The sequence below is a fragment of the Podarcis pityusensis genome (assembly GCF_964106645.2).
Source record: "Podarcis pityusensis genome assembly, chromosome: 2".
NCBI lineage: Eukaryota > Metazoa > Chordata > Lepidosauria > Squamata > Lacertidae > Podarcis > Podarcis pityusensis.
The window spans coordinates 109,609,594-109,624,797 of record NC_138029.1 but is presented as its reverse complement, the minus strand read 5'-3'; the positions used below and the strand labels follow the sequence as shown (position 1 = coordinate 109,624,797).

At 49.4% G+C, this 15,204-nt stretch overlaps 1 protein-coding gene across 3 annotated transcripts; it reads left to right on the top strand.

The window, feature by feature from the left end:
- The first annotated feature begins 908 nt into the window (after nucleotides 1–908).
- On the top strand, nucleotides 909–14,938 carry LOC308469393 (uncharacterized protein). Of its 3 annotated transcripts, none has more exons than XM_080991773.1 (6): nucleotides 909–1,525; nucleotides 4,720–4,750; nucleotides 5,764–5,876; nucleotides 8,200–8,268; nucleotides 9,415–9,531; nucleotides 12,452–14,938. In XM_080991773.1, the coding sequence occupies exons 3-6, from the start codon at nucleotides 5,843–5,845 to the stop codon at nucleotides 14,722–14,724; spliced, it is 2,493 nt and encodes an 830-aa protein (XP_080847899.1). In that variant the 5' UTR covers nucleotides 909–1,525; nucleotides 4,720–4,750; nucleotides 5,764–5,842; the 3' UTR covers nucleotides 14,725–14,938. The 3 variants fall into 3 exon arrangements, with proteins under 3 accessions (XP_080847899.1, XP_080847900.1, XP_080847898.1); XM_080991772.1 differs by having other exon boundaries at nucleotides 910–1,525; nucleotides 8,197–8,268; XM_080991774.1 differs by lacking the exon at nucleotides 5,764–5,876 and having other exon boundaries at nucleotides 8,197–8,268.
- The last annotated feature ends 266 nt before the right edge of the window (nucleotides 14,939–15,204 follow it).

The following is a 15,204-nucleotide window of genomic DNA, read 5'->3' as shown; positions in this document are numbered from 1 at the left end:
AGGGAATTCCCTGGCCAATCAAGTACCTGTATTTGCTGCTCTCTCATGAATTTCTTCACCACTTTTGATATGTGTCAGGGGGCTAGGTCCTCCTGCAATTTCCCAGTACCATCAGGATACCTCTTTTCCAGCTCTGGAATAACTCTCTTTCGTAGAACCTCAATATATTGTGGCGAGCGCATCATTCCTTCTATTGGCTGCAGGCTTCTGATACCATAATAATCAACTGACTTTTCGTGTTTGTTTTGAGCACAGGATTACGAGTAAGATAGAAAACATAGTTTGTTTCAATTAATTTGCACAAGGGTGTAGGATGGATTTATGAGAGTCACAAAAGGCAGGCAAACAGGAATGGATGAATTTTAACCAAAAGCTAAATTCAATTAATATTGATACATTAAAAACAACAACAAAATCTACACCCTGGGTCCAGGGCTGGATTTAGGTTTGATGAGGCCCTAAGCTACTGAAGGTAATGGGGCCTTTTATATGTCCAGCTGTCCTTTGTCAACAACAAATCATCTCTTGTTTTTTTTATTTTTGTTAAATATATGCTATTTGGTAATTTATGGATCTAATAGGTATCTAAAGCCATTTGCACATAACAAAGAGGAGCCTACACAACACAAAACACTGTTGCTGTATGTAAGTTTTATTTTATTTGTTTTTTATCTTATATTTTGGAAATGTACATCCAGGTTTTTTTCCCTTTAAATTTTTTGGGGGCCTCCAAGAGAGTGGGGCCCTAAGCTATAGCTTGTTTAGCTTATATGTAAATCTGGCACTGGTAGGAGGGATTTATGAGAGTCACAAAACGCAGGCACGCGGGAAAGGGTGCATTTTAGCCAAAAGTTAAATGCAATTAATATTGAGACATTAAAAAAAAAAAACCAACAAGAACACCAGAATCTACACTCCTACATCACCAGCCAGCAGTCCCAGCACCGCAGCTCGAGACAGAGCCGCTGGCGACGGGTCCCCCTGAGCCTATCCATCCATCCCTCTGTCCAGATCTTCCAAGCCGGTCCGGGGAGGAGGCTCCGTCCTCGGCAGCCACCAGAGGGCTCTGGGTATGGCTTGGGGAAGAGAGAGAAACGCGGCTCTTTCTCTCTCGCGCTCTCTCTGCGTGTTTCCTCCGGGCGTTGCGCTTCCTGGGTGACTCGGATGCAGCTGAGAAGCGGGCCAGATCAGCTGCTTTGGCGCCCCAGCCGGAGTCGATGCCCGCGGGAGACCTGCCTGCCTTAGACGGGACGCCTCCCTTGCCATTGCCCGGCCAAGGTGGGAAGGTCTCCGGCTCGCAACGAGAGCCGATCCAGGGCTGCGGGAATGCCCTGAGGTTGGAGGGCTGTAAGGAAGCTGAAGGCAAAAGACTGGGGAGGGTGGGGGGCAGTGGCTGCGCTTGATCCTGCTGCCTCGATCGCCTGCGCGCCCCGGAGCTGCAGCCTGCGCAAACCTCCCAAAGCTGTGCGCGCACTCGCTTGACACGGAATTGGCCACCCCGGGAAATGCTCCCGTTCACAAGCAGGTTGGTGAAAGAAGGGATGACCCCGCCCCATCCCCGCCCCACACTTTCCACGGGGGGTCTACTATGCGATGAAAAATTCTCGGCTGCCATCAGTCAAGGGTTTGCTGTTCACTGGTGGCGCATGAGGGCATGCTTTCGTTTAGTGATTTAAAAAAAAAATAGTGTTTCTTCATACAATGCAAGCTCTGCCGCTTGATCTACGGAGAAGGCAGTTAACACGTGTAAATGATACAGCTGCAAGACGGAATAAGAATGGGGTCGCTGTAGCAAACCGATGAACCCGGGAAGGGAGCAAAACCCAGGCAGAATTGGAAACAGCAACTGTCCCAATTTTCTTGCATAAAAAGAGTTTGTAGCACCTTTTTTGGTATGTGTCTTTAGTTGACCTATTGCCTTGTTAATCATTTGCATTGCAAAGCGCCATGAATGTATTATTCTTATTATTAAATTAACTTTGTATACCACCCTATGTCCGCAGGTCTCAGGGCAGTTCACAATATAAAATCACAGTATAAAAACACAAATACATTATGTTCTAGAATAAACAAAGACTAAGGGCACTTCCACTGTCATTATTTTGCCAGGGAATTTGGGTTTGCGCAATTAAAGTGGATTCAAGCTCTGGCGCAGGAGTGGGAAACCTTTGGCCTGTTGCATGTTTTGCTGGACTGCAACTCCCATCACCCACAGCAAACATGGCCAATGGCCAGGGATGATGGGAGTTGTAGTTCAGCAACAGCTGGCAGGCAGGTCAAAGGTTGCCCTACACTGCCTCTGCACAACTAATCTTTAAACAATAATGGCTATTTGCAGTTGGGAAAGTGACTTGGAAATAGGCTGGAAAGTGTGGGATTAACGAATGACACCCCACAAACAAATCTGAATGAGTGCTCAGTGAAGACTTTAGGATGAATGCTGAATAAATTATTATGGCATAAACTTTCACAGGCTGTAGTTCAGGTTCTCAGTTGCATGAAGAGTAATCCTGCATTGCAGGTACATATACATATTGCATAGGTTGTAAACGAAGGACAGTATATAGACAGTGGGTATTTGCATTATGAAAAGTGGCCATCCGTCCTACTCTGGTTAACACTTCATGTATCTGAGAAAGTGGACTGTATGTAATGCACAGAAGCTTATGTCATAATTTGCTTATGCCATTTGTTTAAGAGGGCAATCCTATGTCAAGATCTGCCAGGATAGGCAGCTATTCAAAGCGCACAGTTCAAAGTGTTGGTGCTGACCTTTAAAGCCCTAAACGACCTCGGCCCTGTATACCTGAAGGAGCGTCTCCACCCCCATCATTCAGCCCAGACACAGAGGTCCAGCTCCGAGGGCCTTCTGGTGGTTCCCTCGCTGCAAGAAGCCAAGTTACAGGGAACCAGACAGAGGGCCTTCTCAGTAGTGGTGCCCTCCCATCAGATGTCAAGGAAATAAACAAACTATCTGACTTTCAGAAGACCTCTGAAGGCAGCTCTTTATAGGGAAGTTTTTAATGTCTGGTGTTTTATTGTGCTTTTAATTCTGTTGAGAGCCGCCCAGAGTGGCTGGGGAAACCCAGCCAGATGGTCGGGTTATAAATAATATATTATTATTATTATTATTATTATTATTATTATTATTGCCAAGGATGCAGCACATCTCTGACTCAACCAGAGTTAAGTCTCCAACCCCAACTCAGTGTAATTTGCTCAGCTTGCCAAGTTCCACAAAATGGGTGCTTTATGGATGGAACAGGGCCAGAGACAGAGGACCCAGGCTGGATCCTAAGATTGTTCAGCTTAGTCACGTGGCCTGACCACCCAGCACAGAATACTATTTTAAAGGCTCTTTTCCTCTTATGCAGAGCAGCAACAGAAGCCCTGCTGCCAAACAGGGTTTGGATCTGGTGCACCTTAACTTACTGCACCGGCTTTCAAGGTGCGGCAAGATTTTTGTGTTCATTTTCTTCAACAGACTAAAGGGACTGCCGGACAGGTGCTTATTGCAGGATGGGTGCTGCCCAGGCATGCAAGTGTTTCACGGCATCTGCGTGACCTCGGCGGCATCGATATGCCAGCGTGTGTCACCCATTTAATTTTTATTCCTGCGGAAAGATCCGGTAAGCCACGGTGGCTGGTTCTCGTTGGAACTGACGGGGTGGAAGGCAGGGAGCCCAACACTAGGAGGAGACAGAGTCAACAGCAGGCAGAGCCAAGTAGTAGAAGAAGAAGAGTTTGGATTTGATATCCCGCTTTATCACTACCCAAAGGAGTCTCAAAGCGGCTCACATTCTCCTTTCCCTTCCTCCCACACAACAAACATTCTGTGAGGTGAGTGGGGCTGAGAGACTTCAGAGAAGTGTGACTGGCCCAAGGTCACCCAGCAGCTGCATGTGGAGGAGAGGAGACACGAACCTGGTTCCCCAGATTACGAGTCTTCCGCTCTTAACCACTACACCACACTGGCTGTCCATCCTCTTCCCTACTGAAGAGCAACTCTTGAGATTGATGGAGAGGAAGAAGATGCTGACTTCTTCTTCCTTTGAACGGTTAGAAGGAAGAAGGCTGGCAGAGGATAGACTTAGGTTGGTGGGTCACCCTCATGGACCAAACACCACTGTCAATAAGTTAAAAAGAAAATATACCCTGAGCCATTTGTGATATCTGAGGGACCCATCTGAGATACTAAGCCCCTGTCTGGAAGCCCTCAAATGTGGTCACCCCTCTGGAAACTGTCAAATATCTTCAAGCTCTCAAGAAAAGAATCCCCGTCACCAGGCATCTAAAGGCCAAGGCGGGTGGAACAAGGTTGGTGTCACAGGAAGGGAGTTCCTCAATACTGGTGGGGTGTTGCCGTTCTGTGATGGTGGGGCCAGAGAGACTGCGGCTGGCATGGAGAGCTTGTGGCCTTCTGGATATTGCTGGACTCCAGCTCCCAGCAGCCCATCCCACACAGGGATTATGGGAGTTGTAGTCCCAGGGTGTGGTTCAAGGGGCACATGAAGCCACTACCTTGCTGAGGCTAAGCAGGCTTGGGTCTGGTCCGTGGCTGGAAAGGAGAACACCTGGGTACTACATGTAGTCTGCTTTGGGTCCCGTGATGGAAGAAACCTAGGATATAAGTGTAAGAGGGAAAATGTCCCTAATGTCCCTTTATTTATACCCAGCCTGTTGCATACTAACCTTCCTTTCTTTCTGTTTTTTCACTAGGCACCGCAAAGAGCCAATCCCTGCTACTCAGGTAGGTGTGCAGTGCTGGTTTATAGTTCAGGCAGGCATAACCAAAACCCAGGTTACACAGAGACTTGGGTCTCCAGCTGTTTTTGAACTACAATTCCCATCATCCCGAGCTAGCAAGACCAGTGGTCAGGGATGGTGGGAATTGTAGTCCGAAAACAACCCAAGTTTGGGAAACCCTGCAGTGAAATGTCTTCAATGTGCTAAGTGCACCCCAAGTTTATCCCGGAAGGAATGAGTCGCTGGACTCTAAAAATGCCTATCGCTTTTCTGGAAGGTGTGTGGACATATGTAGAAAGTAGTCTATGGTACAAAGGTAAAGGTAAAGGGACCCCTGACCATTTGGTCCAGTCGTGGCCGACTCTGGGGTGGCGGCACTCATCTCGCTTTGTTGGCCGAGGGAGCCAGCGTACAGCTTCCAGGTCATGTGGCCAGCATGACTAAGCCGCTTCTGGCAAACCAGAGCAGCGCACGGAAATGCCATTTACCTTCCTGCCGGAGTGGTACCTATTTATCTACTTGCACTTTGACGTGCTTTCAAACTCCTAGGTTGGCAGGAGCAGGGACTGAGCAACGGGAGTTCACCCTGTTGCGGGGATTCGAACCGCCGACCTTCTGATTGGGAAGTCCTAGGCTCTGTGGTTTAACCCACAGCGCCACCCGCATCCCTTATGGTACAAAGGTAACATTTAAATGTGTTGCTCCGCCCACTTTTGCCTCTGGCCCTGCCCACCTCTGGCATGTGGCCCTTGGAAAGCTGCCCAGGGGGAAATATGGCCCTCAGGTTGAAAATGGTCCCCCGAACCTGCCATGTGGAAGAAAACATGAAGAGCATCCATTCAAATGTTTGTCACAATGTGCAGGTCATATCTTGGGGTTGTTTTTCCCCTGCAGCCTCCAAAGTCAACGTCATTAACGCACAGACAGGAATACAGTTAGGAAAACGTGCATTTCAAATTGGGCAAGTGGGTTATCCTCCAGGGCTAGTTTGATGGATGGGCAAACTTCTCCTTACAGATGCGAGAGGCCTCCGAGACCAAAGGTGCGCTTCACAAAAGAGCAGGGCCTTGCCACCTGAGCCCTCTGCTGGAATATCATGCAGGAGAATTATGAGACGCTCATCTCTCTGGGTAAGGATTCCAGCGGTGCCAGTGAGGCAGTTCTGGAGCCTGGAACACGAGGACCTTTTCCCTTTAGACAGCCACGTGCATTACCTTCCACAATTGACATTTTCCTTATTCTGTCGCCGCCATTCCATACTTTACAACTCGTTCTACATTCCTGTCGTGTCAGAGCGAAAAGGTAAATAAAAAGAACATGTAGCCACACTTTGATTTTTAAAAGAAACAGCCTGCGAGACAGCCTGTTTTTATTGTTACGATTATTGCTATAATATATTGCTGTAATATCAGGGACTGGCAATGAAAGCCTATAGGTCTCTACTAAGCCCCAAAGAACTCCATGGGCAAGGGTGAATAGGAAGCTGCCTTTATCTCAAGTCAGGCTATTGACCCATCTAGTTCAGTACAGTGGTACCTCGGGTTACGTACGCTTCAGGTTACAGACTCTGTTAACCCAGAAATAGTACCTCGGGTTAATAACTTTGCTTCAGGTTGAGAACAGAAATCATGCTCCAGCGGCGCTGCAGCAGCAGGAGGCCCCATTAGCTAAAGTGGTGCTTCAGGTTAAGAACAGTTTCAGGTTAAGAACGGACCTCCGGAACGAATTAAGTACTTAACCCGAGGTACCACTGTATTGCCTGCACTGATTGGCAGGGCTCTCCTGGGTCCTAAATCGTCGTTTGGTTAGCGGAATAGCAGAACTTTTGGCGGATAAGTAGATTCTGTAAATACACAGATGGCAGAAAATGTATTGAGTAGAGATTTACTAAGGCATCCATCTTACCATTTGTTGTTAGCTCCCTAGCAAGGCAAAACTTAGCTCCTTTAGAGCAAATCCAGTTTCAGCAGTCAAAATGAATTACATCGCATAAATGCCAAAATGAAAGTAAGTACAGGACGGTACAAGAAGGAAGAGTATGTGAGCTCCCCAGCAGGCAGTTGATATAGACTGTCGTGGGGCAAACATCCTTGAAGTTTGGAGATAGCACAGTAGAAAACCAACAGCTGTGCCCTCTCTGTGCCCTCCAGAACACTTCAGAACCTTTGAAAGCAGAATGTACCAGAATGTTCTGGTGGCTTCTGCACTTAGAAAACTTATTCCCTGACGCATTTGACCTTCGTAATAATAATAATAATAATAATAATAATAATAATAATAATTTATTATTTGTAACCCACCCATCTGGCTGGGTTTCCCCAGCCACTCTGGGTGGCTTCCAACAAAGATTAAAAATACATCAAAATGTCACACATTAAAAACTTCCCTAAACCGGGCTGCCTTCAAATGTCTTCTAAACGTCAGGTAGTTCTTTATTTCCTTGACATCTGATGGGAGGGCGTTCCACAGGGCGGGCGCCACTACCGAGAAGGCCCTCTGCCTGGTTGCCTGTAACCTCACTTCTTGCAGTGAGGGAACTGCCAGAAGGCCCTTGGAGCTGGACCTCAGTGTCTGGGCTGAACGATGGGGGTGGAGACGCTCCTTCAGGTATACTGGGCCGAGGCCGTTTAGGGCTTTAAAGGTCAGCACCAACACTTTGACTTGTGCTCGGAAATGTACTGGGAGCCAATGTAGGTCTTTCAAGACCAGTGTTATGTGGTCTCGGCGGCTACCCCCAGTCACCAGTCTAGCTACCGCATTCTAGATTAGCGTAATCCAGCCGCTACATAAGGTAGGGAGGAGAGAGTGCTGCAGTGAAGAGGGTTTGCACTGGGAGAATGCTTTCGCATGGGGGAAGTTAGCCAGCAGCATCTCAATGCTCAAAGCCCAACGGCGCCGGCCAGCCTGCCTTGTGTTCTGACGGCATCCTCTCATCTTTTTCTTTTTTTAAATTTAATTTTTATTGATTTGAATATATAAATTATAAAATGTACCACAAAACTTATCACTTATACAATCTTTTTAGACTTCCATCAGCACCTCTGATGATCCACCGTTTTAACCACTTCTTATGCATTTCTTAACTTTATATTGCCTTTACATCTCTTAACAAATCATCCTTCCCCTTCTCCATTTTTGCAATACTTCCAATCATACTCCTCACAAAACTTCTTGCAAACCTACAACGTCGTCTGATCTTCACAAATACTTTTCAAATAGTCCATAATTTTACTTCAGTCTTCCATGAATTTCTGGTCCCGCCGGTTTCGAATTCTTCCTGTTAGTTTATCTAGTTCTGCATAGTCCATTAACTTCATCCTCCATTCTTCGATTGTCAGTAATTTTTCTTGCTTCCATTTTTGGGCCAGTAATGTTCTTGCTGCTGTTATTGCATATAAAAAGATTCCATCTTACATTCCTTTCTATGGCATCCTCTCATCTTCTTGTTAGCAGAAGAGATGGCCATCAGCCTTCCCCGGATCACTGCGCTGGCCGACTCGCATCGCAGAGGACTGGCGTCAGGTGAGTCCCATGCAGTAAACATTGTGCTCTATGAGAAAAAACAACAGCAGCAACAAAGGAAATTATTTGCTGTATCAACCCACATTCTGCACTCAGAAAAAAATTCTGCAAACTGAATCAGAGGCAGTGATGCTTCTGAACACCAGATGCTGGAAACCCCAGGAAGGGAGAGGACTCATGCGCTCAGATCCTGCTGGTGGGCTTCTCATAAGCATCTGGTGGGCCGCTGTGGGAACAGGATGCTGGAGTAGTTGGGCCAGTTGCCTGATCCAGCAGGACTCCTCTTACATTCTGACCTAGGGGTAAGCCCCAGTGAATTTGGTTGGATTGACTTCTGAGTAGATACAGTTAGGGCTGCCCTGTAAGTTGGTGGCTCTCTTAACGGCATAGTCTGTCTGTGAGCAGTGGGACTTGCTTCTGAGAAGATCTGTATACGATTGCACTGCAAGCGTCACTTGAGCAAACGTGCAAAGGAAGGTAACCAAGCAAGAAAGAGAGATGGGGCCCTGTTCAGGGTATTGAAGTGCCAGGTAGGGACGTGGGTGGCGCTGTGGTCTAAACGACTGAGCCTCTTGTGCTTGCCAATCAGAAGGCCGGTGGTTCAAATCCCCGCAACAATGGTGAGCTCCCATTGCTCTGTCCCAGCTCCTGCCAACCTAGCAGTTTGAAAGCATGCCAGTGCAAGTAGATAAATAGATACCACGGTGGCGGAAAGTTAAACGGTGTTTTCGTGCGCTCTGGCTTCCATCTCGGTGTGCTGTTGCGCCAGAAGTGGTTTAGTCATGCTGGACACATGACCTGGAAAGCTGTCTGTGGACAAACGCCAGCTCCCTCGGCCTGAAAGTGAGATGAGCGCCGCAACCCCATAGTCGCCCTTGACTGGACTTAATCCGTCCAGGGGTACCTTTACCTTTTAATGAGTCTCCAAGCGGCTAACATTCTCCTTTCCCTTCCTCCCCCACAACAAACACTCTGTGAGGTGAGTGGGGCTGAGAGACTTCAAAGAAGTATGACTGGCCCAAGGTCACCCAGCAGCTGCATGTGGAGGAGCGGAGATGCGAACCCGGTTCACCAGATTATGAGTCTACTGCTCTTAACCACTACCTTTTTACCTTTACTGAAATGCCACCTTCGTTTTCTCATCAGCTGGATTTCCACTTTCCAAACCTGACCTGCTCTCCTGGATGGACCGAGGGGAAGACCCATGGGTTCCAGATTTTCAGGAGCCGGAGGGAAGGGAGATGCCAAGCGAGACTAACCCAGGTGAGGAACCAGCATTTTAAAAAATGGAATTGAACTTCAGAACTCAAAGGCAGCTCTCCTGAACCAGACTAGTGGTCTTTCCTGGCTGGGAATCATAGAATGGTAGAGTTGGAAGGGACCACGAGGGTCATCCAACCTCTTGCAATGCAGGGATATTTTTACCCAATATGGGGCTCAAACCCACAACCCTGAGATTAAGAGTCTCATGCTCTACCGACTGAGCTATTCCAGCTAGGTCCGACCTGAACGACGTGGTGCGATAAGTTGTGTCCCTTTCAGGCACTTATAGCATATCTAGGACTGATTCTCATCTACATGTTCAACACACAATTACTCTGTTGGTTATCAAGTGGTGACTTGCATGTGTGGATGAGCCATTGCAGATCAAATTCGAGACAGAGAGATCTCCATCCCCCCCCACAACTCTTCCCATTCTGGAGATGCCAGTCATTCAGGGCTAAGTGATTAAGTTGTTGGGATGGATGTGGAAGGTAGGATAGCATACATTGTTTATTAATTATCCTTCCTCTTACTCACTTGGGTAATATTAGCATCTAGTTTAGCAGAGTTAAGAGTATACCATCCTTTCTAACACTAACATGGAAACTTGGGACAAAGTTATGTAGCTTTCTAGAATTATCCAGGATGCCTTTCTGCAGACCAGAGTTTCATGAGAGACTTTGCATGAGAGACTTTGTTTATCCATCTATACAAAATAACAACACAGAACTCTGTAATGTAAAATGTAATAATATGATTTGCTTACATAAAGTTGCACACTTGATTCAAGCAGAAAATAGCAGTAAATAAGTCAGGCAAAATATCTTTCTAAATTACAAAATACATGGCTTAGATTAGGGCTTCCCAAATTTGTGTCTCTGGCTGTTTTTGGACTACAACTCCCATCATCCCTAGCTAGCAGGACCAGTGGTCAGGGATGATGGGAATTGTAGTCCAAAAAACAGCCAGAGATCCAAGTTTGGGAAACCCTGGTTTAGATCAAACATGGTGCCTGTGTTCAGGAGCACACAGAGCCTGCATCCTTTCTGCATGATGATGATGAAGAAGAAGAAGAAGAAGAAGAAGAAGAAGAAGAAGAGGAGTTTGGATTGGATATCCCGCTTTATCACTATCCTAAGGATAGTGATACTGCCCACCTAGCAGTTCGAAAGCACATCAAAGTGCAAGTAGATAAATAGGTACTGCTCTGAAGATAAACAGCGTTTCCGTGCACTGCTCTGGTTCGCCAGAAGCAGCTTAGTCATGCTGGCCACATGACCCGGAAGCTGTACGCCAGCTCCCTCGGCCAGTAAAGCGAGATGAGCGCCGCAACCCCAGAGTCGTCCGCAACTGGACCTAACGGTCAGGGGTACCGTTACCTTTTAAGGAGTCTCAAAGTGGCTAACATTCTCCTTTTTCTTCCTCCCCCACAACAAACACTCTGTGAGATGAGTGAGGCTGAGAGACTTCAGAGAAGTGTGACTAGCCCAAGGTCACCCAGCAGCTGCATGTGGAGGAGTGGGGAAGTGAACCCAGTTCACCAGATTACGAGTGTACCGCTCTTAACCATTACACCACACTGGCTCTCAAGTGGGAGGAAGTGATAAGGATTATCTTATTTTCAATTTCATTGTTCCGCAAGGGACAATGACAATAAAGATATCGTAATCGTAATCTTCCTATTATTACCCTTCCTGCCTGGGCAGACAGAGGATATGACCTCACAGAGTGCCCTATAGGAATTTACAGAGAACTCCATGTGTCTTTACCCTTTGCTCACCTCACAAAAATGAAATTTATTTTTTGACTGGAGCATCATTTCCTACATAAGTGATACTTATTATTATTATTATTATTATTATTATTATTAATTTGTACCCCACCCATCTGACTGAAGTTGCATTCAGTTAAGTTATGGGGGGGAGGTTAAATGTCGAAAAGAGGACTTATACTGGAACAGTGCGATTTTCGCAGCTGCAGTAGAAGTTGTAAAACAATGTGAACATAGATCTTCGGGAGCTTTTTGGTAAAAGTTGTAAAACAATGAACCACGCGATGGAGCAATGGAGAACTTTTGAAATAATGATAGGATATTAGCTCTGCCCAAGGCATGATGGAAGCATCAGCTGGGAAAAGATAGACATAACACTTTACAAGGACGGAATAATTGTCACACACAGGAGGAATAAAGATACAGCTTCACCTATAAGTTTATAAATCATTAAATGTGTCAAGATGAATGGATGTCATTAATACTGCAGTTGTTAAATAAAAGGTAAAGGTAAAGGACCCCTGACAGTTAAGTCCAGTGGCAAACAACTCTGAGGTTGCGGCGCTCATCTCGTTTTACTGGCCGAGGGAGCTGACGTTTGTCTGCAGACATGTGGCCAGCATGACTAAGCTGCTTCTGGCAAAACCAGAGCAGCGCACGGAAACGCCGTTTACCTTCCCGCCAGAGCGGTACCTATTTATCTACCTGCACTGGCATGCTTTCAAACTGCTAGGTTGGCGGGAGCTGGGGCTGAACAATGGGAACTCACCCCATTGTGGGGATTCGAACCGCCAACCTTCCGATTGGCAAGCCCTAGGCTCAGTGATTTATACCACAGCACCACCCGCAGTTGTTAAATAAGGGGTGGTTATTTTGAATGGAATGTAATTGAGAGGAGTAAGATCTTGGAACGCAGAAACAAAGTAAATTATCAATTCTAGCACACGGAAGGCCACCTAAATTATATAATTTGGCATTTGAATGATTGGGATTAGTAGTTGTATTGTAATTTGGCATTGTTATAATGAGACTACCATGAATTATTGTAATTGAAAATTAATAAAAAATATTGTCAAAAAACAACAACAGTTAAGTTGTGGTGAAAGGTATACCACAGAAGGCAGCTCACATTTGCTTCATTTGTCTTAGGTGATGAGCTGAGAAGGAAGAATGAGGATACCCATCAGCAAGAGGCTTTGAGCAAGACAGACCTGCAGGCAGAGAGCACCTTGGACGGGAGTCCAGTAGAGGCAGAGAGCCAGCCGGAAGGGAGACCGAGGCGCATGGAAGCAGCAGAAGGAAAGGCAGAGAAGGAAAAGCAGGCAGTGAGCGCTTCCAAACTCCTGCTGCCCTCTGGGAAGCCACAAGGGACCAAGAGGGGCCACCACTGCCCCGAGTGCGGCAAAAGCTTCAGCCAGAAGTCCAACCTCCTCAGGCACCAGAGGCTTCACTTGGACGAAAGACCCCACAAGTGTGACGGGTGCGAGAAGAGCTTCTCCGAGGCTGAGGCCCTGGCCAAGCACCGGAAGTGCCACGCGGGCGACAAGCCATACAAGTGCGAGGACTGCGGGAAGAGCTTCAGCTGGACCTCTCACCTGGAGCGGCACCGGAGGGTCCACACCGGGGAGAAGCCCTACGCCTGCAAGGAGTGCGGGAAGGCCTTCAGCGTCGGGTCGCACCTGGAGCGGCACCGGCGGATCCACACCGGGGAGAAGCCGTACCAGTGCAAAGACTGCGGGAAGAGCTTCACTGTCAGCTCCACCCTGGCACAACACCAGAGGACCCACGCGAACGACAAGCCCTACCAGTGCGGGGACTGTGGGAAAGGCTTCAACCTCAGTGCCAACCTGGCCGCTCACCAGAGGAAGCACCTGGGCCAGAAGCCGTACGAGTGCCCTGACTGCGGGAAGAGCTTCAGCTTCACGTCCCACCTCGAAAGGCACCAGAGGATCCACACGGGGGAGAGGCCCTATCAGTGCCCCGACTGCGGAAAGAGCTTCAGCCGCAGCTCCCACCTCTACCGGCACCAGCGGATCCACACGGGCGAGAAGCCCCGGCAGTGCGCGGACTGCGGCAAGAGCTTCTACCTCAGCGCGGCCGCCCTCCATCACCTCGGGACGTCCCCGGCAGCGGGCCGGGATCCCACCAAATGCTCCGACTGCAGCCGCAAACGGGCCACCCCCAACCCACCCTCTCCACCGCCGCTGCCTGCCTCGCCGCCACCTTGCAGCGAGAAGCCCCACAAGTGCGCGGACTGCGGGAAAGGCTTCGGCCAGAGTTCGTCGCTGGTGAAGCACCAGAGGATCCACACGGGAGAGAGGCCTTACCAGTGCCCGGAGTGCGGGAAAAAGTTCAGCTGGTGCTCGGCCCTCATCAAGCACAAGAGGATCCACACGGGCGAGAAGCCGTACCGGTGCGAAGAGTGCGGGAAGGCTTTCAGCGTCAGCTCACACCTCGAGAGGCACCAGCGCGTGCACTCGCCCGACAGGCCCCACAAGTGCGGCGAGTGCGGGAAGACCTACGGGGAGCTGGCGTCTCTGGTCAAGCACCAGAAATCCCACGCGGCCGAGAGCAAGCGTTACGGGTGCGCCGACTGCGGGAAGAGCTTCAGCTGGAGCTCGCACTTGGAGAGGCACCGGAGAATCCACACGGGGGAGAAGCCTTACGCCTGCGGGGATTGCGGGAAGAGCTTCAGCGTCAGCTCCCACCTGGACCGGCACCGGAGGATCCACACGGGGGAGAAGCCCTACCGCTGCAACGAGTGCGGGAAGAGCTTCAGCGTCAGCTCCACCCTCCTGCAGCACCAGAGGACCCACTCGAGCGGGAAGCCCCACAAGTGCAAGGAGTGCGGGAAGCGCTTTGTGGCCGGCGCCCAGCTGCTGACCCACCAGCGGACCCACCGGGGCGAGAAGCCCTATGAGTGCGCCGCCTGCGGCAAGAGTTTCGGCTTTGTCTCGCACCTGGAGAGGCACCGGAGGGTCCACACGGGCGAGAAGCCGTACCAGTGCCCCGTGTGCGGGAAATGCTTCAGCCGCAGCTCCCACCGCAACCGCCACCAGCGCACGCATGCGGCCAACCGGCCCCCCAAGGGAGGGGCGCGGGGAGGGGCCGAGGGTGGGAAAGGGGGCTCCAAGCGCAACAAGGAGCCGGGCCCGAGTGTTCCCGAGCCCGCTCTCTCTATCATGCCGCCCTGGTGGGTCGAGGGAGACAGGAACAGCAACCCGCCAGCTGCCCCCACGTGGCCCGAGGTCCCAACTCCCTTCCAGAGCCCTATCCCTAATGCCGTCCATCCTGGGGGTCTGCAGGGCTGGGGCGTGAAGGGGTTCTTGCCCCCAGATACATGGAGACTGGGGGAAAGCAGCTCGGGCTGGGCGTCCACCCTTGCCCAAGATGGTTGGCCGCAACTTCCCCCCACCTCCTAACTGGGCGACGGACCTCAACTTCCAGATCTGTTTTGGCTTGCGGGGTGAGGCAAGAGAGGAAGTATTCATCTTTCCTCCACCACCGCCCCTCAGCTGATGCTGAAAAAGTACGAGGTAACAGCTCTGCTGGGACGGTAGCATTTCAGAACGGGTGTTTCTGGGCGTGGAGGAACGACTACTTGAGCACTTCTTCACATTAAAGAAGAAAACAAAACTGCTGCATGTAGACAGCTAGTGTTTTGAAAGAGGAGGAGGAAGCTGTGGGGAAGCTGCTTGTGGGCCTCCCATACAGGCCTCTTCTTACAGGGTTTCCATGTTCTGAGAGGGCCGGATTCGACCACACGGTTGTGCTAGTGGGAGCCAGCACAATCAGAACACAAGCAGAGCCTGCTGGATCTCACAGTGGCCAACCAGATGAATTAATCCGGCTAGGGCAACCGGGGCTTTGTCCCCACACGACTCCCCAAAGCAGCTGGCGGG

Excerpts from the sequence above, each read along its gene's own strand:
- LOC308469393 (XM_080991772.1), top strand. The coding sequence starts at position 5,843 with ATGCAGGAGAATTATGAGACGCTCATCTCTCTGG. Across the intron at positions 5,877-8,196 it reads TGAGACGCTCATCTCTCTGG|CAGAAGAGATGGCCATCAGC; the intron begins GTAAGGATTCCA and ends TCTTCTTGTTAG. Across the intron at positions 9,532-12,451 it reads GCCAAGCGAGACTAACCCAG|GTGATGAGCTGAGAAGGAAG; the intron begins GTGAGGAACCAG and ends CATTTGTCTTAG.